The following is a 27,065-nucleotide window of genomic DNA, read 5'->3' on the forward strand; positions in this document are numbered from 1 at the left end:
CTACTAAGACTAAGCTTCTTTCCTTTCCAATTACAAGAGGCTTTCCCGATCACCAATAGGCATAACTAATAACCTGAAAGCACATAGTTTAAACTACTCAGCATAAATTCACAGGCAACATAAACTGTAACAGATACATTGAGGACATTGCAAAGGTTGCTGCAAAGAAGGTGGGTTCCCTCTACCATGCTAGAAAATTACTTGTACACCTGAGAGTATCCTGTATATCTACACCATGCATGGAGTATTGTTTCCACATCTACGCTGGTGCATCTATTACTAGTCTTTCTCTCTTAGATAGGGTACAAAAAGATTCTCAAATCTAATAAGGCCCACTCTATCAGCTAAACTTCAACTCCAACTCGTCCCCTCGCAACAATGTTGCATCCCTGTGCCCATTTTAGAAGTATTTTAATGGAATGTGCTCTGATGAAGTCATTGCACTTGTACCTCCACCCCCGACAAACCCGTTTAGCAACAAAATCTCACCCCTTCACTGTCAAAATTCCTAAGTGCCGGAATACATTCTAATCTAATAGGTTCTTCACTTGGACTGCTAGATTTTAGAATTCCCTCCCTGCTTCCCTGATTGTACTAACATGCAAAAGTTTAAATGTAATGTGAACAGACATCTCACTCATATAGTTCTCTGTAAACTTAGTCCGTAATCGTAGCACCTTATAACCTAGTGACCGTATGCCGTGTTTGAAAGTGAACAACGAAGACACCTAGAAAATTAGAACACAAATTTGAGCAGAGATTACCTGCACCAGGGTAGGAATCGCTTGTACAAACTTCCGTGAGTGTCCCTTCATCATGGGAAGAAAACTGTCTGAAACAGCAGACAAAAGCTCGGAAGGTGGGTAGGTATTTCACTACCCTCGTGCTCGGAGTTAATAACTGGAAAGAAAGGAAAAAAAAACAAAAAACATGTCAGAAAAATCATCAGCATTTTTTCGAAATACATTTTTGAAATAACGTTACTTACTGATTTTCAAACTATTTTAATTATCTTTATCTATTTTTATTTACTGGCCATCCAAAATAAGTACTCAATATCTTTCTAGAAAGAATTCTGACTAGAAAAATATCAGGGAAACCTATGCTAACAATAGAATTATCCGATTCATATGATATGATGGCATTTTATTTACAAAAAAGTTACCATTTATCAAGGCTAAAAAGCCACTTGCAGATAAGTGTTAATGAGATGATGGATGGATTGCCAGTTGAATTATGGAGAATATTACGAGAGGATTGAAAATGATGAATACAATGAATAAAACTTGATTTCTTAGGACAGTTTATGACAAGAATTTATTGATATTGGATTTGAAGATGTAGTCAGAAGTGAAGCAGTCAAGTGGTGAAACTTTAGGAAAGAAAATCTTTCAAATTTCTCAAAAAAATATTATACAGAAATAATGTTTTAAAATTGTGTCAATATCTCTCTCATATATAAGCAGGGAGACCCGACGCTGCCCGGGATTGAATTTCCCCATTCTGCCATCTGAAATGAAATTGGAAAGAAATCCTTTCACTATTTCTCATAATAAGACGTTTTCTTTCTTTTTATCCTCTTTTTTCTTTCTATTATACCTATTGAGATATTTTTCTTTCATTTTTCTTACACTTTCCAGATTGAAACGTTTTCTTTCTTTCTTATTTCCTTTTGTTTGTAACTACCACCGATTTAGATGTCATTTTATACGAATCTAAGCATGAACATTGGCAAAGCATATTTTTTTTTTTTGAGAAAGGATGTACTCTAGTGTATCAATAATCTATTGTAGATGAAGAAAAAAAAGTGTGCATTTACAAACATAAGTTTCACTTACTCGTGTAGACATTGTGGATTGAACAGATCTCAAAGACGTGGAACACTGTGAAAGAAAAGAAAAAAAAAATTCCAATTAATTCCGTCATTTAAAATGTAAACATTAAATTGTTTGACAAATCTACATATCGTGTTAACCTGAACAAAGCTTCTTTCTTAGAACTGCACGCTTGTGGAACTGTCTTCTGTTTTCCTGCTTTCCAGCTGACTACAATCTTCAAGTCCAATGTAAACAAGTTCTTGATGAGCCGTTCCACTTAAGTTAACAAATTTACCGAATTTCCATTACTTACAATTACTATATTGTTCAATTGACTACTTACTGTACACTCTTAACCCTTATCCTCGAGTGGTCTTTGGGCCTTGATAAGTGGTGATGCCTATGTAAAAAAAAAAAAAAAAAAAAAAAACTAAAAAGTTTGCTCATATTTTGAATGTCATCTTTCCGGCCTACTAATGAGTGTTTTCTATATCATATTTCTCTTTGTCTGTCTGTCCATTCCAATTTTTCTCAGGAACGACTCGGTCGATATAGCTGAAATTTTGCTTGGACCTTAGTTATGACAAATTGCAGCAAACTAATTCACAGTTAGAGATTAATAGAGATTAGTATTTAACACAAAAAACGGGCACAAATTTAACCATATTCAACCATCAAGTTGGCATAAAGCATTCATTCTAAGTGAACGGGCGATTACCTACTTTTGTCTTGTTTTACCAGGTTAAAACGTCTGATAACAAAAATGTGCAAATATGAAGTATTTGTTGACCATTATTCGATCCTGGTCAATTGGATATTTCTTTTCTTTTTTTTTTTTTTTTTTTTTACAAAGGAATCACCACTTATTAGAGCCCAGAGGCCACTCGAGGATAAGGGTTAAAGCGTGTACAGTGGTGAAAAGGACAATATTACAGTAGTCGTTAGAAGTGTAAATTTAATAAAATTAGTGGACTTAAAGATGGCTAGTTTTATACAAATAAAGATAAATTTAATTTCTATTCAACATATTTAACACCCTGCCAATAGCAGGTAACTCACCTCGTTCATAGTTATAAATATTTGAGAATAAATATTATCCTTCATAAATATTTTACAAGTTAAAACAGAGTTTAAATATCATTTCACATCAAGCATTCTTTTTTATGATAAGAAGCCTAATAAATGTTTAGGAATTAGAGGAAGTTGGTCACATTGTTGAAAACATTATTTTCTAAGTTTAATTTGAAAATTTATAAAATCCAGTAAGGTTTTACAATTTTTTATTAAATGATTAAATTATTTATATCTTACTTGGCCTTCGGGACAAGATCAAAGTGTAGTATCTGTTCTTCAGATGCTGCACTTCAATTTCTTGTTCTCTGTCAGTGGAGGAGAAATCCTTCACGACTGAGACAATTTTTATTTTTGTTCCTTTTCTCCACGTTAAAAAACGACCCTGGTGTCTAACTCTGTCCCGTGAGGAGACATTGTAAATAGAAACTTTTGCTATTAAGACAACTTTTTCAAAGACGTTTTTTTTTTTTCTCTTCATTTTGCTGATGGTATTAACCTTAAGGGGTGAAAAACAAATGATTTTAATCTATAATATAAATCTCACCTGTCTGTTTAAATGTATGCATGTATATCTACCTAAAACTTTCGACAGAGGCAACGCATTTTTACAAGATTGGTATCGTTTTGAAGCTCGATCCTTCGGACGACAAATATAAAAAAAATTGGCTAAAAGCATTTATTCCTTCACCCTCAACTAGGCACTTTTCTACAGTGAAGGGGTCCCTTTTTTCACCGATATTTTCAAAAGTCACCCCCTCTTTACAATTAACTAGCGTTAATTTAAACCTACATCACTTCCGGTTTGGCAATGGGCGCAACAGCAAAGATGTCACGTTTTTTTTTTCCACATTCTTTTCCTCCTTCACAGTACGGGTTCGAGCCTGCCTGCCTACTACTTTTTTTTTTTTTTTTTTTTTTTTGCTCAACTCACATTTAAACAACCGGGCAATGCCGGGCACCCACGCTAGTCATTTAATAAAAAGCATATAACATTTTCGGTTTTCTCAATTTTCAAAACAATGTTTTAAGATGTGACCAAGTCCACTACTCAAAATTTGCACCAACTATGCAACAGATTTAAGACTTAACAACAACCTTTAATAACATCAGACATCATACCTTTTCTCTCTTCAGAGACTGACCTTTCAAGGTTAATACCACAAGCAAAATAAAGAGAAAAAAGAAGCAAAGTGTTTGAAAAAGTTGTCTTAACAAAATTTTCAGGAAAAAAAAAAAAAAATGATTTTAATCATTTAATAATAAATTATAAAGTATTATTCGGTTTCTAAGTTTTCACAATTAAGTTTAGAAATTATCAAAAAAATAAAAAAACAAACAAAACTGTTACTTCTGTAAACCCAATGGATGTAACTACCTCCATTATTTAGGTAATGAGTGTCTCGAAGTGTCTCTTATTAGTCGAAAATGAATCAGTTTTAAATAAAATAACTTCTTTTATTTGTATTTTTTTAAAAATACAAATACAGTTTTAAGTTCAACGTGTTTCACAACAGTAAAAACGATTTTTTATCATTTCTTTTTTTTTATAAAAACAATTTATCATCCGATAGTTAAAAGATTGAAAGTACTTTTCTTTCAGTGATATATATTGATAAGAATTGTTTGACAAGTTTTTTTTTTTATCTTTGCATTTTAAGATTTGAAGTGTTTTTGTGTTCCTTCTTTCTCTTTGTTTCAGTCGAAGTTCTCTGAAATCAAAGGGTTCCCTTTCCTTGATATTTATATGAGATACATAGATATTTATATGATAGACATAGATATTCAAATATTCTATTAAAGTTCTCCTTTACATCTCAAACAGAGTTAGTAAAGAAGTTAAGAACATAATTTTCCATCTCCCCAATTGACCATTTAAATATGTTATAGTATATCTTTCTTGTGGTCTCTTGGTCTTACTGGATTCCAGGACAAAAAATTCATTTAGTCTTGTGTGGGTTATCCATATCAAGGAGATCTTATTTGAGCTGCGAATACCATGTGATTTTGAATATTTAATCCGGGTTTACTTCAAGGGAAAAGTATCTTCACTTCAGGTTGTCCGAACAAATTTCTGTACAGAGAAACCTTAGACACTCGAGGATAGTGTCTAGTAGGCATTCAAATATAAAGTGATATATCTCGCAAAAGGGATATATTTGTTTGAAGTAGCTGAGTGGTTTTGGCTGCTTAATTGAATAATGCAATCTGGTAAGCTGTCTTACTGAAAGAGGTTTCATGGTCTGAGCTGGTAATATCTGTAAGCCTGAGGCTTTCGGCATATCTTTCAACATCTTTCTCAAGCTGTTTTACCAGTCGATATTCATGGCTTAAGCAGTCAATCATATTCTTGCGAGGAGGAACCACAAGAAATCATTAAGTAAAGTGAATTTCTCCTGTTTTTTATTGACCATAATTTTTTTTTTTTTTTACACGGTGGTCACCACTTATCAAGGCCCGGAAGCCACTCAGGGATAAGGGTTAATGTTAGTAAAAAGCTGCATATGCAAATTTGTTTCAGCAGATATTCAACCAAATTCTTGTTGCATGCTTTTGAAAAAATATGCATTCCTTTCATTCACTTTCAATATTTTTTTTTTTTTAATACTAGCGGGGCAGTACCCAGCTTTGCCCAGGCGTCAAATACGTCTAAATATGATATTTTAATTTGTCCAGATTTCATATATATTATCATAGTCATGATTTAAAAAAAAAAGTATTTGGGTGCCATCAGCTAGAATCGAAACCAAAACTGTAGCATTCAAAGCTGGTGATGTTACCACTGTACTGTGACACGCATATAAACTGATAAAAAATTAAAAATAAACCAAGATGAATGTACAAAATGTTTAACAATTTTTTCCATTTTGACTCATTTTTGACCCTTTAAAAACAAATAAACCAGCTAAAGACACAAAAGAACAGCCCATAAAATATAATCATTTGAGGCCCCTAGCACTGCTCTGCGGCTTTTAGTTTCAGAAGAGATAGAGTTTGAAAATATGGAGACAGACTGACAGACAGATATATAGTTGTTTATATATTAGATTTTTCCCAGCCAGACAGTATTTCCTAACTGGAATTAGGAGATATTTTCACTCTCACACTAAAATGTACTACCATCTTACACGATGACTTCTTATTCATTCCAAAACTATTACTTACTTTGATTGAGATTGTCGGACTGACTTCCTCATCTTGGTTGTTATAGTCACAACGTTTCGGCCTTTTGCCCTCCGGCCTTCATCAGGTGTTTTGTATCGAACTGGGGAACCGTTTGTTAGGAGTCTCGAACCCAACCCTTTATTATTATTACGGGGGTACCGTGTTCGGACTCCAGCTAGGCTCTGGGACATAGTTGCTGATTCTCTGTTTTGAATGTTACTTTTCACTGCCTTCGTTCAGGATTGAACTCAGCACCTGTGGGTAACTGTAAACTTTGATACAACGTCTAGGACCACTCGGCCATATGTCACTAGGATAAAGGCCGGAGGGCAAAACGGCCGAAACGTTGTGACTATAACAACCAAGATGAGGAAGTCAGTCCGACAATCTCAATCAATGAAAACACCTCATCTCAAAAATACAGACAATTACTATTACTTACTTTCTAGCTTATTTTTATAGTCAATTATATAACAAGGCTATGTGATTTGCAAATTTCATATCTAAAGTTTGTTTTTACTTTTATTAAATTAGCAAGACAAGCATTAGTAGAAAATAATTCAATAGTTCATGGTCGAGGCTACAAATTTCTTGAGTTACTCTATTTGCCGGGACACGAGTCTGCTAGTTCACAATAAAATTAAACACCCTTTTATATATTTTATACTACTTTATAAACACTGCTTAGCAACAAAATCACACCCCTTCACTGTTGAGGTCCCTAAATGCCAAAAAGCTTTCTACACTAATAATTTACAAGTATTTTAATGGAATATGCTCTGATGAACTCATTGTGCTTGTGATCCCTCGTCGTACATATCCCTGACAAACCAGCTTAGCAACAAAATCATACCCCTTCACTGTTGAGGTCCCTAAATGTCAAAGTTTTCTACTCAAATAGCTTCTTCCCTAGAACAGCTAGACTTTGGAATTCCCTTTCCTGCTACCTGCTTCCCAAGCTGTACTGATATGCAGAAGTTCAAATGCAACATAAATGAACATCTTAATCTTTCTTAGGCATGGTCCAATTAGTAGCCCTTTACGTTCAAGTGGCAATATGTCTTGTTTTGGGGTGAAGATGAGTAAAACAAAAAAAAAAAAACTATTAAAATATAATTATGCGGATCTTTATGTTTCTGAATTTTTTAGATGAGGATTGATAATTCATATTATTTCGATTAATCAAACTATTGTTCTCATCTTCAGTGTTATTTTCATAACATTTTGACCGATATAACCTCCAACCTTCTTCAGATGTAATTTCAAATTCAGGAATCTGCACATAATTTTGAACGAAACCCTTTATTTAATCCATGCGGTTAGCATGTTCTCGTTAAGCAGTCCTAAGTAATTCATCATTATATTTTGAGTATCACCCACACTAAGGATTGAACCTTCAACCTCCAGAAGAGTGTAACTTACAACAGAATTTTACCAAGTACTTTATCCGTTATGCCATGGGTCCTTACAGGTAAAATATAAATTCATTTGCTACTTTTCAAATGAAATAAAACTTCACCAGCATTATACATTATATAGTTGCAGTGAAAAGATTACAACCCTAAATGAAAATCAGTTTTTCAAAATTCCGCATTAAATTCAAGTAAAGACTGATTGACGTGAGGATCTCCACTTTATTTTTATAACAGGAAATGTCAGAATGTTTTTTTTGTTTTGTTTTTTTCAGTACTGATTGAAGTGTTACACAAAGAATTACCTGATCATTCTGTTATTTAGAGAAAGAAAAAGAAAAATTATTTAGTGAAAGAAAAAATTCAGACACAAAAAAAAAAAAGAAAAACACAGAAAACGGAAAAAGAGGAAAACAAAAAATAGAAAAAATAGAAGACGGGGGTGGGAGGGGGGGTGAAAAAAAAAAAAAAGAACAAAAAAAAAGACAGAAAAAGAAATGAAAAAAGAAACGAAAACCACCAAAGAAATGAAAAAACAAATGAATAAAAAACAAAAACGAAATGAAACACAGAAAAATCTATCTATATATATATATAAAAGCCAAAATGCGTGTATGTATGTTCGCTTTTTGTGTGCCTAAGAAAGGCTTTTTTCAGAGAAGCGTTCGGTCGGCTCACAACTTAAAACTTTTTATATCACATACATATCATAATATCTCAGAGTTAACAACGGAGCTCGCCTGTCTATTTAATTTGCTTGACTTCGGGAAGATAAATATTCAACAGTTTTCGCTCGCCGCGTGTGGATTAGACTTTTTCCTAAAAGACACTAATTCTGGCGGTATCTTTCCGGTCGCCATCACCAGAAATGTCCAAAAGCAATCAGCTTTGATCAATGTGGAAATATTTTCCTTATATCAGACAATTGCTATTCAAATTGGACAAGGGGAGCTGGTTCTCCCCCCCCCCAACATCTTGGGTAAATAAAAATAAAACAAAGCGTTCCCGCATTAAATAAAATACTACTCCGCAGTCCAAGTTGACCTCATTAAGTCATTAAAACGTGCACCTGCCAAATCTAAGTAATTAAATAAATTCAAAAATGTTTGGTTAACGTTGCACTTTTTTTTTTCACACTTTAATTTTCAACTTCGCCTCAAGGGTTCGGGTTCGATCCCCATACTCACCTACCAAAACTTTTTTTATTTTACCCCCCCACCCCACCGAAGTTGTGATTTACCTCCAAACACCTGAGCAACGCCGGGTACCCCCCGCTAGTCTATATATATAAAAGCGAAAATGTGTTTGTATGTTTGTATGTGTGTTTGTGTGTCCACTAAAAACTTTCGACAGACACGACGAAAATTCACAAACTCGGTATCATATTGAAGCTCCATCCTTCGCTCGAAAAATATTGAAAAATTGGCCAAAAACGTTCATTTTTTCACCCCGGAATCGACAATTTTTCACGGGGGGGGGGGGGGGGTCAACAAAAACGGCCCTCTCGTGACGATGACCGGTTCTACGCATGCGTCAGATGACGTCATGACCTGATTTACTTTAAATAGTTGAAAAACTGACCAAATTTCATGTACATCGCGTTAGCTCAGTTGGTTAGCTATCTAAACGTTTTGGGTTCGAATCGTGGTGTGAGATGTCTTTTTTTTTTTTTTCGATTTTTTAAATTTAAATATTGAACCAGTGTTATTTAAGCCATTTTTCAGGTGTAACATTCGTTTTTCTGGTTTTTATTTTTTTTTACTTCGCTTATCCACCCCCGACCACACACCCAAAAACACCCGGGTAACCACCGATTTTTTAAATTTTAATATCGAAACAGGCTTATTAAGCCATTTTTCACGTGTTCGTTTTTCTGTTTTCTTTTTTGTTTTTCCGATTTTTACATTTAACATCGTTCGTTTGCCTTACGTTAGTTTTTTTTGTGTTTTTTTTCGATGTTTTGATTACCCCCCCCACTTAAGTTTTAACGTTCGTTTTTATGTTTTCTTTTTTTACTTCGCTTATAACAAACAAACCTGGTCATTGACATCATTTGCTGAATAGCTATTGCTTACGTCGTCATCGTAACGCTCTACGACTTCCGTGCGTGCACCTGTCAATTTGGTTCTTACTTAAATAAATTCAAACATCTTTCAGTAACTCATTCTGGCTGGCCGATTTTATTTTCAAACTTCGCCTCAGGGCTTTGCGGTCAATCCTACCAACTTCACCCCCCCCCCCCGGTTTCTTTTTTATTTAACACCACCTACACCGCCAAACACCCGGGCAATGCCGGGTACCCCCGCTAGTCTATATATATATAAAAGCAAAAATGTGTGTTTGTATCTCGCAAAAACTTTCGACACGGGTCACGGATTTTCACGAGATCAGTATCATTTTAAAGTTCCAACCTTTGCCTGACAAATATCGAAAAATTGGCCAAAAACATTAATTTCTTCACCCTAAAATCATCAGTTTTCTACAGGGAGGGGTCAGCAAAAACTATGAATGCGCAAATGATGTCAGAACATGATTTACTTTAAATATTAAAAAAAAACAATCCAATTTCGTCATCGTCGTCTTAGCTCAGTTGCTTATTTATCTAAAGGTTTTGGGTTCAAATCGTGGTGTGAGATGTCTTCTTTTTTTTTTTTTTAAATTTTAATATTGAAACGGTTATTTAAGCCATTTTTCAAGTGTTTTTGTTTGGTTTTTATTTTTCAGATTTTTTAAAGAAGTTTTAATGTTCGTTTTTCTGTTTTCTTTTGCTTTTTCGATTTTTACATTTAACATAGTTCGTTTGCTTTACGTTAGTTTTTTTTGTGTTTTTTTCAATTTTTTTAAAGTTTTAACATTTACTTCGCTTATTCTTAGGTTTTGATTAACACCCCGCCTAAGCACACACACCTCTAAACACCCGGGCAATGCCGGGTACCCCCCCTCCCTAGTAAAAAATAAAGAACAAAACATTAAAAACACACACACACACACAAAGAAAACAAAAAGTAAAAACAAACAAATAAAAAAACAAATAGAAATAAAAAACAAAAACAAACAGAAGAAAGACAGACAACAAAAAGTAAACACAAAAAACAGAAAAAAGAAGAAAAAAAAACAAAGAGAAAGGAAAGTGAAAGGAAGAAAAGCATTTCACAATTTACTATATATTAATTATTATCCACCCCCGACCACACACCCAAAAGGTAGATTGTTTTCAAGTAAAGCCGACCTTGAACGTAACAAGCAAAACAATTACTTATCTTTCTAAATAGCTTAGCAGAGATACTCTCAAAAAAGATTATGGCATGAACATTGTAAGAAATATATATATACTAGCAGAAGTACTCGTCATTGACTGGGTTCAAAAACAGCCTACAGAAAATGGACTGTGATTGATGAAAGTATGATAGGTTATGAAAAGGAGAGGGTTGTAAAGAGATAGGTTTTGATACTCAAAAATTTTACCCTTTGAAAGTAAAGATAATTTTTGCGAAAATATATTTTTTTATATCAACTTTGTTTCCATTCGTAACCAAGAGTGACCAACAAAATGATGTTATATATATAATAATATAAATATACAAGAAATAAATGTTACCATAGTCAATAAAAGTTACTTTTATGGTAGAAAAGTTTATTGGTTTGGATTTTTAAGTAGTTTGTAAAAAAAAATTTTTTTTTTTTAATTCACGAACCAGTTTAAAAAAAAACAAAATGGCAGCGACTTGATATGGAGAGCCCTGTTTTCAGTTTGAAGGAGGGGCACCTGAGCATTCTACGTTAACAATTTAAGAGAGTTCCGTCAACGTAAGGAATATTTATAAACATATTTTAATGTTTGCCGTTATTTTGTGCTTGAGGAATGTTCGATTATGGCATGTGTAGTTTATATAAAAATTCATTTAAGTAGTTATCGCCTCAAATTTCGTTTTAATTTCGGTTCGCTGAAATTATTTTAAGTAAAGAGCATTAAAAATTATTTCAAAACTAAAAAAACATGTACTGAACTTTTATTGACTATGGTAACATTTATTTCTTGTATATTTATTTTTTCAGGTAGTCGTTTGTTGGCTTTTCTGCTAAACACTCTTACTAAATAATATCGACGAAATATCGAAAAACAAAGAAACAAAAACAGTTTTGAAAAATAATGAAGCTTTACTTACTTTAGTAAAATAATCCGAAACAGCAAAATGGGATATTAAAAAAGTAGACGTATAATTACTTTAGTTTTTTAAAACAAAGAATCGATATAAATATGAATAAGAAGAAATATGAACAAGCAGAACAACTTCGTTTCAGTTTTACAGTATTGAACGGTGTAGTATTCGGCGTCGGATTCAGGGTTGTACTATTGTAATGTAAAGAACACGCAGAAAGGGTTGTAATCAACTGAATTCCTTCTAGTACACTGACAAAAAAAGAAAAAAGCTTAAACAGATATATAAATAAAAATAAAAAGGTTATGTAAATGTTTTTAAAAAGACACGTAATCACGTGAGCAAGATTTTTTCCTTCTTTTGACACGATAACAACGTTCTTATTTTTTATTATTTATCTATTTTCGAAAGAGTGCAACGTGCAAGTGGAGAAGGAAAAAACAGAGTTATGCAAAATTTGTGTCGAGAATTGTCTAAAGTTCCGACTTTTCTTTTGACTTTCACTTTAATAATAACGTGAATTTAGGAGGTGAATTTATTCGACACAATATGATTCAACTCAAAAAAATAAATAAAGCTAACGTGAATTAAGATTAAAGTTAAGGTGTTATTATGGACCCTCACCCCTTTTAAAAAACCTTGTTAAACTTTGTGACATATTCACATTCTATGGAGGTCAGGCGCGGACGAACACCCAATAATTTTATTATGCCATATTTCTTCAAACTGAAACATAATTATCAAAGTATACTTACGCAAATAGATATGAAAAGTCTTTGTTAAAGTTTATGCCATATTTCCATGGAGTACAGACGCGAACGCAGACCCCACAATTTTATTATGCCATCCCTATTTAAGTTGAAATATACTTATCAAAGTATTCTTATGTACATCTATATCAAAAACCCTTGTAAACGTTTTTTTTTTCATTTTTTTTATTTCAATACTTTAGGGGCCAGGCGCGAACGCAGACCCCACCATTTTTATTAACCACCATTCTGCCAAATCAAACATACCCATTCCTGATCCCCGATACATCTTCTATCATTATATGTAATCAGTTTTTTAAAAATAGTCAACCATATAGGAGCCTATTCGTGTGACACACACACAGACGTTCAGCTTTATATTATACTAGGGGGGTGGGGGTACCCGGCGTTGCCCGGGTGTTTAGAGGTGTGTGTGCTCAGGCGGGGTGTTAATCAAAACATAAGAATAAGCGAAGTAAATATTTTAAAACTTAAAAAAATTGAAACAAAAAAAACTAACGTAAGGCAAATAAACGATATTAAATGTGAAAATCAGAAAAACAAAAAAAGAAAACGCGAAAAAGAAAACAGAAAAACGAACGTTAAAACTTCTTTAAAAAATCTGAAAAATAAAAACAAAAAAAAACATGTGAAAAATGGCTTAAATAACCTGGGGAGGGGTGGGGGTACTCGGCGTTGCCTGGGTGTTTGGAGGTGTGTGTGCCGGTGGAGGTGGGGGGTTTAATCAAAACAAGAATAAGCGAAGTAAAAAAAAATAAAGTAAGGCAAACGAACAATGTTAAATGCAAAATTGGGAAAAACAAAAAAAGAAAACGCGAAACAGAAAAACGAACGTTAAAAAAAATACCCCCCCAAAAAAATAAAACACTTGAAAAATGGCTTAAATAACCCTGCTTCAATATTAAAATTTAAAAAATCGAAAAAGAGAAAAGAAGACACCTCACACCACGATTCGAACCCAAAACCTTTACATAATGAGGCTGTGCTCTAAGCAACTGAGCTAAGACGACATCAACGAAATTGAATTTCTTTCAATGCAGTTTGCAATTTGGAGACGGAATTGTTTTTGTTGAGATAAGTGATTTCAATCATGCTTTTTATTTTAGATTTAAAATATTAACAACTCCATTTTATTTCAGTATTTAATTTGTGTATTTCTGTTTTATTAAATGCTAGCTTTTTTCTAGTCCAATACCGGCTTCCATCTTATCTCGAAATTACTTATAACGGCACCAACTTACTTTCGGAAGAACCCCCCCCCCACCATCAGCCTTTTCTTTTATGTCGTAAGCTTCTTAAAACGTTACTAGCTTAAGTTCAGAATAAAATCACGACTTTCAACGGCTAATTTAAAAAAAAAAAAATGTTTTGAACGCTACTAACTGAATTTCTTTCAATGCAGTTTGCAATTTGGAGACGGAATTGTTTTTGTTGAGATAAGTGATTTCAATCATGCTTTTTATTTTAGATTTAAAATATTAACAACTCCATTTTATTTCAGTATTTAATTTGTGTATTTCTGTTTTATTAAATGCTAACTTTTTTTTTTTTTTTTTTTTTTTTTTTTTTCCTCGTACATATGTTTATTTATCTACCGAGTTGATAGCAAAAATTACGAATTATACTCATTTTTAGTGCGTGTGAGGGGAATCTATCACCATACTTTCCCTTAAACACGTCTGTTGGACTTTTATTAAGTACAATACTTAATAGTTTTTTTTTTTTTTTTTTTTTTTTTTTTTTTGTTTAATGGAGAGTAGAAAACGCATTGTGGATGCGTTATCGGCAGCTCCTGTTACTCTCGCTTCTTCTTATTTGTCCCTCAGTCTTCATTTTTTAAATGAGTGATTTTTCGGACAAAGGGAGAAGAAAAAGCTGTTTTCTAGGTTGGCAGTATTTTTGCGAACAGTTTGCTGAGATGGCGGAAATTTTCTGTTTCTATGTCTATCCTTGTAGCCATGTCACTAGTAAGGGTGCTGGAGGTAAACGTTTTGTCTGGGCTGACGTTATCCGCCTGATAGTCAGGGACCCGAACCTTGGATTAACCACTAAGGAGGCTGTCCTATCAGCAGGTGCAAAGTACTGGGGCTGCTGTATTGCCATTTGGTGAATGGATTCTGGACCATGCAGTAGCTTCTGGTGGGGCCTCTCGATGCCATACTAGTGGGTAATTGTTACGGCTTTACCTTATCATGTGGTACAAAAAAAAAAAAAAAATTCTTCGTTTCTTTTTCTCTCTTAATTTCCCCTCTCTGTCCTGCTCTAAGTAAATCTGTCGACCTAGTCCACAAATTCCAAAATTTCATCATGACAAGTTTCAAGAAAAAATACACGATTAAACCCGGTTCTCCAACTTCCAACGTAGACCCCTACTACCATGTCTCCTTCTCCAACATCAGGGGTCTTCGTTCTAACCTTCCAGAGGTTGAAACCCAATTACAGGAGACTAAACCAGACCTTTTATTTTTAAGTGAAACTGGCATTGGACAGGCTATTTCCCTAGATGAGTTTGCAATTTCAGGATACTCTAACTTAACTTCTAAAACTGACCCCCAAGATCGTCATGGGCATGGAATATGTGCCTATATTAAAGATAGCTTTCCATGTGGGAGGGACATCTCCAGGGAAGATCCTAACTTACCCTATATGTGCTTCCGGGTTGCTTTAGCTCACACTACTGCATTTATATTTACTCTCTATCGCCCCCACAACAGCGGAGTTACTATCTTTCAAAGCATATCTGAGAAAATTGACCAAGTCCTTTCTACTTATCCTTCAGCTAACATTCACATATGTGGAGACTTCAATGTTCACAACGTCGAATGGTTGACCCACTCAAACAAGACCGATGATGAGGGGAGGTTCTGTCATGATTTCTCCATTGCCTATGACCTCACTCAGATTGTTCAGGAACCTACCCGTGTGCCCGATAATGACGGCCAGTATGCGAGCCTACTAGACCTTTTTCTCACAACTTGCCCTGAACTATGTTCAGTTTCTGTTCTGTCGCCTCTTGGATCTTCCGATCACTCTGTTGTATCAATCAAGATAAAAATGAAATATAATAAGTCCCCAGACGTACCTCTTCATCGTACAGTATATCGATACACTAAGGCTGACTGGGATAGCTTCCGTACATTTATATCTGATCTACCTCTGCATTCCATGTTTAAAAAGGATGTGTCCTCTATAGTATTAGACCTAACTGAATGGTTAATTGTAGGTATTGACCATTTCATACCCTCTAAAAAGTTTCAGCAAAAACCTAACAGCCAGCCATGGTTCTCTCCAGAATGTGCTGCTGCCATTGCGCACAGAAATCACTTTTTCCACTGCTTCAAACGTAATAGATGTATGGAAACTAAAGCCGTTTTCAGGACTGCCAGCAACCATTGTAAGAAAGTAATAAGGAACGCAAGAGTGTTGTATGCTCAATCTGTTAAGTCCAAAGTAGCTGAGCAGCGGCTTGGTTCCCACCAGTTTTGGCAAATAGCAAACAGAATCCTGAACAGAAGCGTGTGCTCCATCCCAACTATTATCAATGGACCTGAGGTAATCTCGTCAGCATCTGACAAAGCCAAACTCTTTGTCAAGAACTTTGCAGCTAATTCTACCCTTTGTGACCAAGACCGCCAACCCCCAATATTTCCTCCTGTATCAGAAAACACGCTATGTGATATACGTATATCTGTATGTGATGTTGCGAAGCTAATCAAAAACCTTGATTCGAGTAAAGCAACTGGCCCTGACGGTATTCCAATTATAGTACTCAAAAAACTTCAACCTGAATTAGCGCCCATACTTACAAAACTGTTTAAACGTTGTCTTAAGGAGAATAGTTTCCCATCTCCCTGGAAAATCTCATCAGTATGCCCTGTATTTAAGAATTCAGGTGATCGCTCATCCCCCTCTCAGTACAGGCCAATAAGTCTCCTGTGCGTCATGAGTAAGTTGCTAGAATCTGTGTTAAATACAGAAGTAATCAAACATCTCAACAAAAATGACCTTCTTAGTGACACTCAATATGGTTTCCGTTCTGCTAGATCTACAGCAGATGTCCTTACAGTTATATCGCATAGGATTAGCAAATCTCTCGACGGTGGCAATCTTTCTAGGGCAATTGCTCTTGACATATCTAAAGCCTTTGATAGGGTATGGCATAAAGGTTTACTTCATAAGATCGCTAGCTATGGTATAGCTGGAAAAGTCTTCTCAATTATTAAATCATTTCTCTCTGATAGGTTCATAAGAGTAGTAGTTGAGGGGCAAAAATCAGAAGCTCACAGTATTAATGCCGGTGTCCCTCAGGGATCCATCCTGGGCCCAACTCTTTTCCTGATCTACATTAATGATCTTCCAAATCATATCCTTACATCATTTGTAGACATTTATGCTGACGACACTACCATTTATGGTAGCACATCTAAGACAGTAAACGACCAAGTTCTCTCCAATTCTCTCTCCTCTGATCTTGAGCACGTAGTACAATGGGGAAAGGAGTGGCTGGTTACTTTTAATGCATCTAAAACCAAGCTTCTCTCTTTACATCATCAACATTCTAATTCACATTTGTCATCAATTGAAATGAATGGCTCTCGTCTTCAGGAGGCCTCAAGTTTTGACAAGCTTCTGGGCTTGACCATTACTCCTGATCTTAAATGGAACACGTACATCAAATCTGTTGCTAAGACCGCTGGAAAAATGGTGAGATCTTTCTATCGATCCGGTAGATATCTCACTGCTGATGCTATTCTCTATCTATATAAGAGCCAGGTACGTCCAAGGATGGAATACTGTTGCCACATCTGGGCAGGAGCTGCTAGAAAGGACATGTCCTGCCTTGATAGAGTTCAAAATAGACTTTGTAGCCTCGTAGGAGATGTCCTTTTCTCCTCCTTGCAACCTCTATCTCACAGAAGAGATGTTGCGAGTTTGTCTCTGATGTATCGTTATTTTCATGGTAAGTGTTCAACTGAGCTTCAATCTATGGTCCCCCCTCGCCAAACTTTCACAAGAAACACTCGTCTAGCTGTAAACACTATCAATAATTTCCCCCACTCTTTATCTGTGCCTAAACCTAAACATAGATTCCATGAACAAAGCTTCTTTCTTAGAACTGCACGCCTGTGGAATTGTCTTCCGTTTTCCTGCTTTCCGGCTGACTACAATATGGTTGTGTTCAAGTCTAAAGTAAATAAGTTCTTGATGAGCCGTTCCATATAAGTTATCAAATTTACCAAATTTTCATTACTAATGATTACTATATTGACCAATTTCTACTGTACACTCTTTAACCCTTATCCTTGAGTGGCCTCTGGGCCTTGATAATGTGGTGACGCCTTTGTAAAAAAAAAAAAAAAAAAAAAAAAAAAAAAAAAAAAATTGGATCGTTTTTTTTAATATTTAAAGTAAATCATATTCCGACGTCATTTGCGCATGCGTAGAAGCGAACTTGTCATGAGAGGACGGTTTTTGCTGACCCTTCCCTGTTGAAAACTGATGATTTCAGGGTGAAGAAATTAATGTTTTTGGGCAATTTTTCGATATTTGTCGGGCGAAGGTTGAAACTTTAAAATGATACTGATCTGGCAAAAATCCGTGACCCGTGTCGAAAGTTTTTGAGAGACATACACACACACATACATACAAACAAACATACACACATTTTCGCTTTTATATATATAGAAGATATTAAAAAAAATGAAAATTATTTGTCTATCCAATGACCAGTTTATTGTATTTTAGACCAAAAAGCTATATACTTGGCAGCAAGAATTCACTGCCTATGAATATCACCCCAGTGAAATTATATTTCTCATTCTATTTAAAGAAATCTTAAAGTGATAGTTTTGTTACAAGGCACTTCAATGGGATTTAAATGAGTTACATTACATAGGTTTAAACAGATTACCAAACCTCAAGTAAATCTACAGCATTTTAAGATCATCTGATTTACAAAAGACAAGTTAAAAATTTAACATCAACTACAACTAACAGATATATTTATTTCAAGATTTATTATTATATCATCAATATTATAATTCTATTTGTCTGTCTGTGTTCCAGTTTTTCGGAAACTACTGGTCTAGCAGTATCAGAATTTTTGTAGGAATTTTTGACACCCCTAACACGAAACTGCGAATACAATATAAAAATCTCGGAATTTCTCTGTTAAAAGTGGGTTATTTATTTTCTTTATGGATTATACTTCCAAAATAAACTATTACAGTTGTTTTAAAAGTAATAGAAATATTTTTTTTTTTTTTTAAACAGTAATGAATTTTCCGAACTCAATATTTTTCAATTTTTAAACTCAATATTTTTCAATTTTTAAATTTTAAAAATCTATCAAAATTTTTCTATTGATTCTATTTTTACGATATTTTCAGGGTCAATGTGAAATTTTATGTTCTTTCCAATAAATCGAATATAATATTTCAGACAAACGTTTTTTTTTTTAAATTCACGACCCCCCCCCATCCCAATTTTTAAGTGTCTATTAAAAAGTAAATACTTAATTTAGTCACCCGAAAGTAAATAATTAATTTACTCACAAATTGAAGAGAAAAGGTCAATACATAATATATTCAAATTTAAAAAAAAAAAAAACAGTGTTCTTTTAGAATTTTACCTGTAAAGTTTGAAGTTTAAAACCTTTTTTTTAAACCACGTTATTTGTTTTTTCTTTTTTTTTTTTTAATGGAACCTTGGTCCTTGCTCCTTTAATTGAAAAAAAAATTAGGGCTTGAATTACATTTTTCGAGGAGTTAAGCTTGGAAAGACAGGGGGTCGAATAATTCACGCCTCCCATTTTGTAAATGTCTAATAATAATTAATTTAGAACCCGATAAGTACATAATTATTTACTCAAAAATTGAAGAGAAAAGGTCAATACATAATATATTCAAATTTAAAACAAAAAAAACATAGTGTTCTTTTAGAATTTTACCTGTAAAGTCTGAAGTTTAAAACCTTTTAAAAAAAAAACACGTTTTTTTTTGTTTTTGTTTTTTTTTAAATGAAATCTTGGTCCTTGCTCCTTTAATTGAAAAAAAAAATTAGGGCTTGAATTGCATTTTTCGAGGAGTTATAAGCTTGGAAAGATGGGGTGGAATTATTCGCTATTTTCACGAAATTTCTGACACAGCTACTACTGGTCTGATCTGGCTGAAATTTTATATGGACCTTTATTATGATAAGATGCAGCGAACTCAGTATTATGGCATCCGTTCGATGCACAGTTAGGGATTAATAGATTAGTATTTAATAGAAAATGAGCACAAATTTAAACATATTCAACCATAAACTTGGTAATAAGCACTCATTCTAAGTTGTTTGTTCGCATTACATTTAAATTTCTGCGGGTTAGTACAGTCAAGGAAGCACAAGACACAGACGGAATTCCAAAGTCTAGCAGTCTTAGAGAAGTAACTATCAGAGTAGAAGGCTTTCCGGCATCTAAAGCCCTCAACAGTGAAGGGATGGGATTTTGCTGCTTGTTAGGTTAGTTGAGAGTATGTACGTCAAGGAAGCACAAATGCAATGAGTTTATCAGAGTACATTCCATTAAAGTACTTATAAAACAGGCACATGGATGCAGCAGAGCGGCTATGGAACAAAGGTTAGAGTTTGGCCAATAGTCCAGGGCTACTAGATTTGAGACTCATTATTGGACCCTATCTAAGAGGAAGGGACTAGCAGTAGATTTTCTAACTTAGATGCGACAACAATGCTTCAAGCATGTGCAAATGGTGGCTTTATAAAGGTATATGATACTAAGTGTGAGTAATTTTCTAACATAGTTTTGCAACAGCCTTTGTATTTGTTCAGATTCATGTTGCCTGTGAATGCTAAGCTAATGTTATTTTAATGTATATTGTCTAAATTATACTAAATGTTGAAATGACTGTTTATTTTCAGTTCTTCTTTCAGAAGATGTAATCCAGTGCTCGAAAACGGCAGTGCGGCATCGGATTTTTACATAGAGATTATAATACAAAAAAAAAAACAAAAAAAAAAAAAAAACGAATGACTTGAATAACCACCCCCTTTCTTTCTCTGGTTTGTTTCAATATGCTTTCCTTTTCACTTTCAAAAGCAAGCCAATTTTCACAGGAACATGTTAACTCAATATTTTCCAACCAATAAAAATTGTTTTAAATCCAAACAAGCCAATGATGTGGGGTCCCCTTCCACAAGTGAAAAATTTACTTTCACCATGACTAATGCTTGTGCAAAATTTTTAAAAGTCCAAGGCAGGATTATTGAGAAAAATGCGAACAAACGAATGGATGAACAATTTGGGGTCATTTTTACCCTTATAATACCCCCTAAGTGGGCAACCAGAGTTATCCTGGAAAATCCGTTCTGGCAAAAATTTACTTTAACCATGACTAATGTTTGTGTAAAATTTCCCAAAACAGCCAAGGAGTAATTATTGAGAAAAGTGCGAACAAACAAACGGACAAACGATTTGGGGGCATTTTACCCTTATAATGCCCCCAGGGGGTCAACCAAAGTTATCCTAGAAAATCTATTCAGGCAAAAATTTACCTTCATCATGACCAATGTTTGTGCAAAAGTTTTCATAATCCAAGGCGTGGTTATTGAGAAAAGTGCAAACAGACGAATGGGAGTGAATTACTAGGTCCAATCCCTCCTTTGTTGAGGGACCAAAAAGTAAAGATCCTATGTCAAACTTATAAAAACAGTGACTTAATCAACAAAATCAGAGTGCTCAATAACGCTCATCCTAAAAGCATTGATTGGAGTGCCCCAAGCCGAAATTTCTTTCAGCCTGCTATTATCTCTCCAGTGACAACTCAACTACCCAGAAGGTAAACTCTCTCTCACTCTCTCACCCACACACACACACACACACACACACACACACACAATGAAACTTTAAAACAGACATTTTGACACTTTTGTCTAATTCTTATCCAAAAACTTAATTTTTCAACAAACTTTTGCCTTTTAAAGTATATTGTATATCTCTGTAAAACTTGATTATATATATATATATATATATATATATATATATATATATATAGAGAGAGAGAGAGAGAGAGAGAGAGAGCAAATAGTTAATAAAACATGTTTTTTAACACTTTGAAAAAGAGTTAAAAACATATTTAATTTTAAAAAGGAAACACTAAAAAAGTGGATAGTCCTTAATCCACGGAGTTTCGAAGAAATACTTTCCTTCTCATCAGAGGGTAGGATTTAGCAAAATGCGGGATCGGATTTTGCTTTGATGAAACTACAAGCAAGTCAAAGATCTTACTTGATAACAAAAAGTGAAGACAAAGGGAATAGGGTGATGAAAAAGGTGATTTCACGTGAATGGATAGTCTGGTGAAAGGTAAAGTATCCAATGATGATAAAATCCAAAAATGCAAATCCAAAAAAGTTAGTTAAATTTCCATTTGCACAAGTAAAATCCAAGGGAATCGCGTAATTGGAAGATGGTCCAAAATAATCCAAAAGGCAGAAATCTGTGGAATAATTCACAAATAGGTACAAGGAAATGGGGAAAGAATTCCAATATATTATTAAAAGAAAGATAAGATATGTGTTAGACTCGGCTGCCGAGGCAAGGTATAATAGGATGTTTATATATATATATATATATATATATATATATATATATATATATACACACACACACTAGCTGGGCACTCGGCGTTACCCAGTCATAAGATAGGCTTAAATATAATATTTTTATTTATGCAGATTTTGTATTTATTATTATTATAGAGCCAATTCTCTATCGATAACGACATAATATCCAATATATAGTAATAATTTCAAAAGAAAAAAAACAAAGAATTATGACTTGGGTGCCATCAGCTAGAATCAAAGCCAAAACATTTTGCACTTTAGCCGTAGTCATTATCATTTGAGCTATCGGCAGATAGATAAGAAATAGTGAAAAATGAACCAACTCTAACATATAAATGTATATTTGTGCATACATATGAGGGTAGTTTAAATCTACTTACGCCTGCCCAGTTCCAATTTTTTTTTCAGTTTTACTCCCTGAGCAGCTATTTTTACTGGCTAAAAACCCATAAAAGAATGGTTCACAAAAAAAAAAAAAAAATGCAACTATTTGACCCACCTCAAACTGCACTGTGACCCTGCGTCTCAGTGGAGATGCAGTTTGAAAAAAAAAAAAAAAAAAAAAAAATGGAGACACACACATATAGGGAGTTTTATGAATTAGATTTTGTTAACTCATGTTTTCTTGCTTGCATTCACAAATCATGTTGATTAAGTTAGCACTTACTAACCGGTGACCCATTCCTAACATTCATTTTTTTATCCATGTTTTTCGTTTGCCAATTTAGTTAAATTTATCTTAACTGTTAACACTGTTTTTGGTATTTTTCAAAGACGTTACTGTCATCAAAATATGCTATCTGAAGTGGCACTACAGCTTAATACTAGGTCAGAGAAAAATATAGTCGCAGACTTATAGTTGCTGAGAAAAGGCTATAAAAGAATAATAACTAAAGTTCAAAACTCCTTTTCTTTCAATTGCGACATATGAACTTAATGTATTGTTTTTCTGTATTTAACCTTTTTTTTGTTTATAAAGATAGTGTCTATACTTTTCTGTCAGTTTACATTTCAGCATTCACGTTTACACTGAAACCTGATATAACTATATAATGTTAATGTTATTTTTTATAATTACTATCGCAAGGTTTATTGTAAACATGAAACGCTTTATAGTATGACTTGAGAAGAAACTGGAATCTTAGGAACATCTACATCATTCCAATAATTATAGAAAGAGTCTACTTGGTGATGGCTTCCATTGCTAGGACCGGAAACCATAAGACTTGATGAGGTAAAACATGAAAAACAAGTTGTGGTGAAATCTAATGACGAATGAATTAAATGCATCTATGTGGAAACGATTTAACCGTGGTTTGTTGCATGCAATGAAAACGCAATAAATATGTGCAAATGATATGTGCAAAAATCACAAACATGTCTGCTATTCAATAACGGCTTTCTGCAAGCCATTTAGTTGATTTCTTATCCTGGAAATAAAATATTGTACTATTAATGATGTTTTAAATTAACGCATTTCAGGTGAAAACATTATTACGTACTTATGTTTCATGGCAAATTTAGTATAAAATTTAAAAAATTCTGAAAAATGATTGAGTAGAAGATGTGAAAAAAAAATAATGTGCTAAAAGTATTTAAAAAAAATAATGTGCTAAAAGTATTTAAAAAATCTGCTAGAAGTATTAAAAAAATCTGATAGAAGTATTAAAAAAAATCTGCTAGAAGTATTAAAAAAAAATCTGCTAGAAGTATTAAAAAAAAATCTGCTAGAAGTATTAAAAAAAAATCTGCTAGAAGTATTAAAAAAAATCTGCTAGAAGTATTAAAAAAAATCTGCTAGAAGTATTAAAAAAAATCTGCTAGAAGTATTTAAAAAAAATGCATAAGTTCTGATCGACTACGGGAATTTCCATTTTTTACAGAAATCCAAAATCTATATGAAAAATTTTCTTTGATTCATTTCTGAATATCTACTCATTTTTTTTTTTATTTGAGAGGAGTAGTAAATACCGGCCATAAATTCTCTTTAGGCATTCAATGGCTACACCCAAGATTAAGCTCTCCTTTGGTGAGGAGGCAGGAAAATGCCTATTCTCAATAAAGCTATATTTAAATACCACTATAATACTTAGTTTTGTTCATGAATATACACCCACTGTATGATACCATTCGCCAGTTTAAAAAAATTGAAATTTGTACATCTGAATTTATAATTCATGGCTTATGGTAAAGAGATACATCAAATTTGACTCCATAATCAGAAAGAGCACGCAATTTTACATAAGAGTGCCAAGTTTCATGAGAATAGCTTGAAAAATAAATAAATGGTGGCAAAATTACCAAATTTCTTGAAATGTTGAGGTCCTAAAGAAAAATGTCCATGGAAAAGTATAAATTTTGGCACTTAAAATTCTCATAACTTTTGAACTACTGATGGTATTTGCATAATTCAAATGGTTTTAAGCATCTTTTATATAGCTCTTTTCATGCAAGTTGACAAAATAACAATTATCTAAAAAGAAAAAAAATCAACTTGTAATGCTAATATATATATATTGGATAATGGACTACCCAGGTTGTATCAACTTCTCTTTTTGTATAATTTTCTCCATATCCACAACGACTCAAAAAACTATTTTCAATAATTGTGCTGAAAAGCAAAATAGCAGCTGAACAGTTTGCTAACTGCATTTCATTTCCTCTGATGATATGAGCCATTGTTGAAAATCCATGGATTAAGGAAATTAATATAACCCCTTCTATATATTCCTTCTGTCAAGCAATAAATTCTTAAATCGAATATATGTCTCTATATGCTGTTTTTTCAGAATTTAAAATTGAACCACAAAACATATATTGCTCTATTCTTAAATATTGAGCTTTTCCTTTTTGGCTAGGATCTCCTTGAAAGTATTACTTCAAGTAATATCTATCAGGATTTTTCATCAGTGTCTTATCTCGCTTATAAAAATGAGAATAAACCAAACATTGAGAGAATAAAAGGGTCACTTGTTAGCAAGTGCTAACTAAAACAATGAACAGAGTTTTGCAAATAAAAAATTGAGAAAAACGGAATTTTATAACAAAACATTTTTATATTACATATTTTATGAGAATATAAAAATTAGTTTCAGTGAAAAAATCGTGCAAAAATCGTTTTTGGTGAAAAAAGTTTATGTTTAGTAAGTAATTACAAGTGAAAATGCTCATAGTATAAATAATATGCTTATGTAAGTATTTAGCAGCGTGGATTGTGTATGTGCGTTAGTTTACCTCGCTTTCTTTAAAGTGCATGTATAGCTGTGAGTACTAGTTTGTTTCTGTCAGCCTAACGGTCGCTAATGTGTAAGAATGTGTGCATGACCTGAAGATGCATACGAGTGAAGAAAAATGTAGTAGGCAAAAAAAAAACAATGAGGAACACAGATAGGAAATAGTCAGTATCGCCCACCTCTAGAAGAGAGGGAATTTCTTGGCTGTAATAGCCGTAAAGAAAAAAGAAGCAGAAAAAACAAATAAAAAAAAAAAAAAACTCGCTTCTCGCAGACATGTGGTTCGTCACAAAGAACAATCCAATTGCCAGAACCACCTACATACAATCTGCTGGACACCTCTCACTGCTCTCCAGCATCCTGCCTTTATAGCGGCCGGGAATTATCTATTTGCATAATCGCGTGAGATTAGACACAATTCCATGAGAATTGAATGGGGTCAACGCTAATAAAAACCCATGGATGCCATCTTGGAACTCTCTCTTCCGCTCAGCCTGAAACACAACAGACGTATCCAAGGTAAGTTCTCTATTTTCCCTCATTTCGGTTATTGCTAATTCTGCTACACCCCCCCCCTGATCTCATGATCACAAACAGGGCAGGGGGGCAGTTGTCTTTGTTTGGTACTTCTCCGAAGAACCAGAGACAGCACTTCCTCCTTGCCATCTTCCTCATTACCACCGTTATTGCCACCAGTCTGTTCCATAGGTGGTATTTCACAATCAGGGCAGGGGGGGGGAGTATCCACCTTTGTCGGGTACTCCTTTGTAAAAGCAAGATGGGTGGTTCCTCTTCCGCTTCTTCGGTCTGTGCATTATATGGCTCAAAATCCTCTCCGTCGTCCTGCATCATACTCTCTGTCCTTTCAGAAGACATCGTACTGTCTGAGACTTCCTCTTCCTCCAATGTAACAACATAATGACGAGGGCGCAGATCTTTCACGTGGCGAGGCACACCGTCCCCCAAAATCGATTGAGGGCTGATTACCTTGGTCACATCACCCTTGCCGAACCTTGTGATACATTGATTTTGTGGTCTTTTGACATACATGCGATCTCCAACCTGGTAAGAGCTGTTCTTGGGACCTGGGGACGCAGTTGCGAGATTGTTCTCATTTACTCGAACTTCGTATCGATAAATCCTGTTGGCAGGTGCAGTGAAGGGAGATGTGTCGTCTCTTGGTGCGATGTTATACCAGTAGACAGCCTCCTGTATGGGACAGCGCATTCTAGCCGCTATTCGTTTCATTGTACGGCGACATCACTCCGCTATGCCATTCCCGGCTGGAGCGTATGCACAACGGAATCGCAAGTGAACTCCCCATTTATATACAAATGCTTGGAACGCGTTGCTGCAGAAAGCCGTGTCATTGTCTAAAAGGATTTCATGCGGCGAGCCATGCTTGAGGAACACTGCCTCCAACTGATGAATCACGCTTGCCGAGTCCGGCCTCGTCAATTTCCTCCAAATAGAGAAACGCGATGGACCACAGTCTGTTAGAGTTAAAAAATGGAGGGTGCCATAACGCGTGATATCCATTCCGATTCTCTGCCAATTCTTGTTCACTTCCAGCTTTCCCTTCTTCCACCTGACTCGCGCTGGGTCAATGGACTGACATTCCTCACATTTCCGTATGACCATTTTAACGATTGCTTTGTTTGTGGTAGGATAACTTCTCCTGACAAAGTAGGTAGTGCGTCGCACCCCCCGGATGTCCACTACCTTTGTGAATAGACATGATTTGACTCTCATCCAGCCCGTCTGTGTGAACCGCGCCTATCACCGAGTCAAGCCCGTTTTTCTTTTTCATTGC

The 27,065-nt window shown here is 34.4% G+C and overlaps 1 protein-coding gene across 1 annotated transcript in view; it reads right to left on the reverse strand.

The window, feature by feature from the left end:
• The window catches only part of LOC145291231 (cobalamin trafficking protein CblD-like), a 65,193-nt gene that overhangs the window by 32,372 nt on the left and 5,756 nt on the right, over positions 1-27,065 (reverse strand). Inside the window, exons 2-3 of the mRNA XM_080136828.1 lie at positions 1,839-1,883; positions 765-900 (exon numbers count right to left, since the gene is read on the reverse strand). Coding sequence (XP_079992954.1) covers positions 765-900; positions 1,839-1,850 — 148 coding nt within the window. The 5' untranslated portion in view covers positions 1,851-1,883. The remainder of the gene's footprint in view (positions 1-764; positions 901-1,838; positions 1,884-27,065) is intronic.

Source organism: Euprymna scolopes, chromosome 12 (genome assembly GCF_053919585.1).
Source record: "Euprymna scolopes isolate OS-2025 chromosome 12, ASM5391958v1, whole genome shotgun sequence".
Taxonomy (NCBI): Eukaryota; Metazoa; Mollusca; class Cephalopoda; order Sepiida; family Sepiolidae; genus Euprymna; species Euprymna scolopes.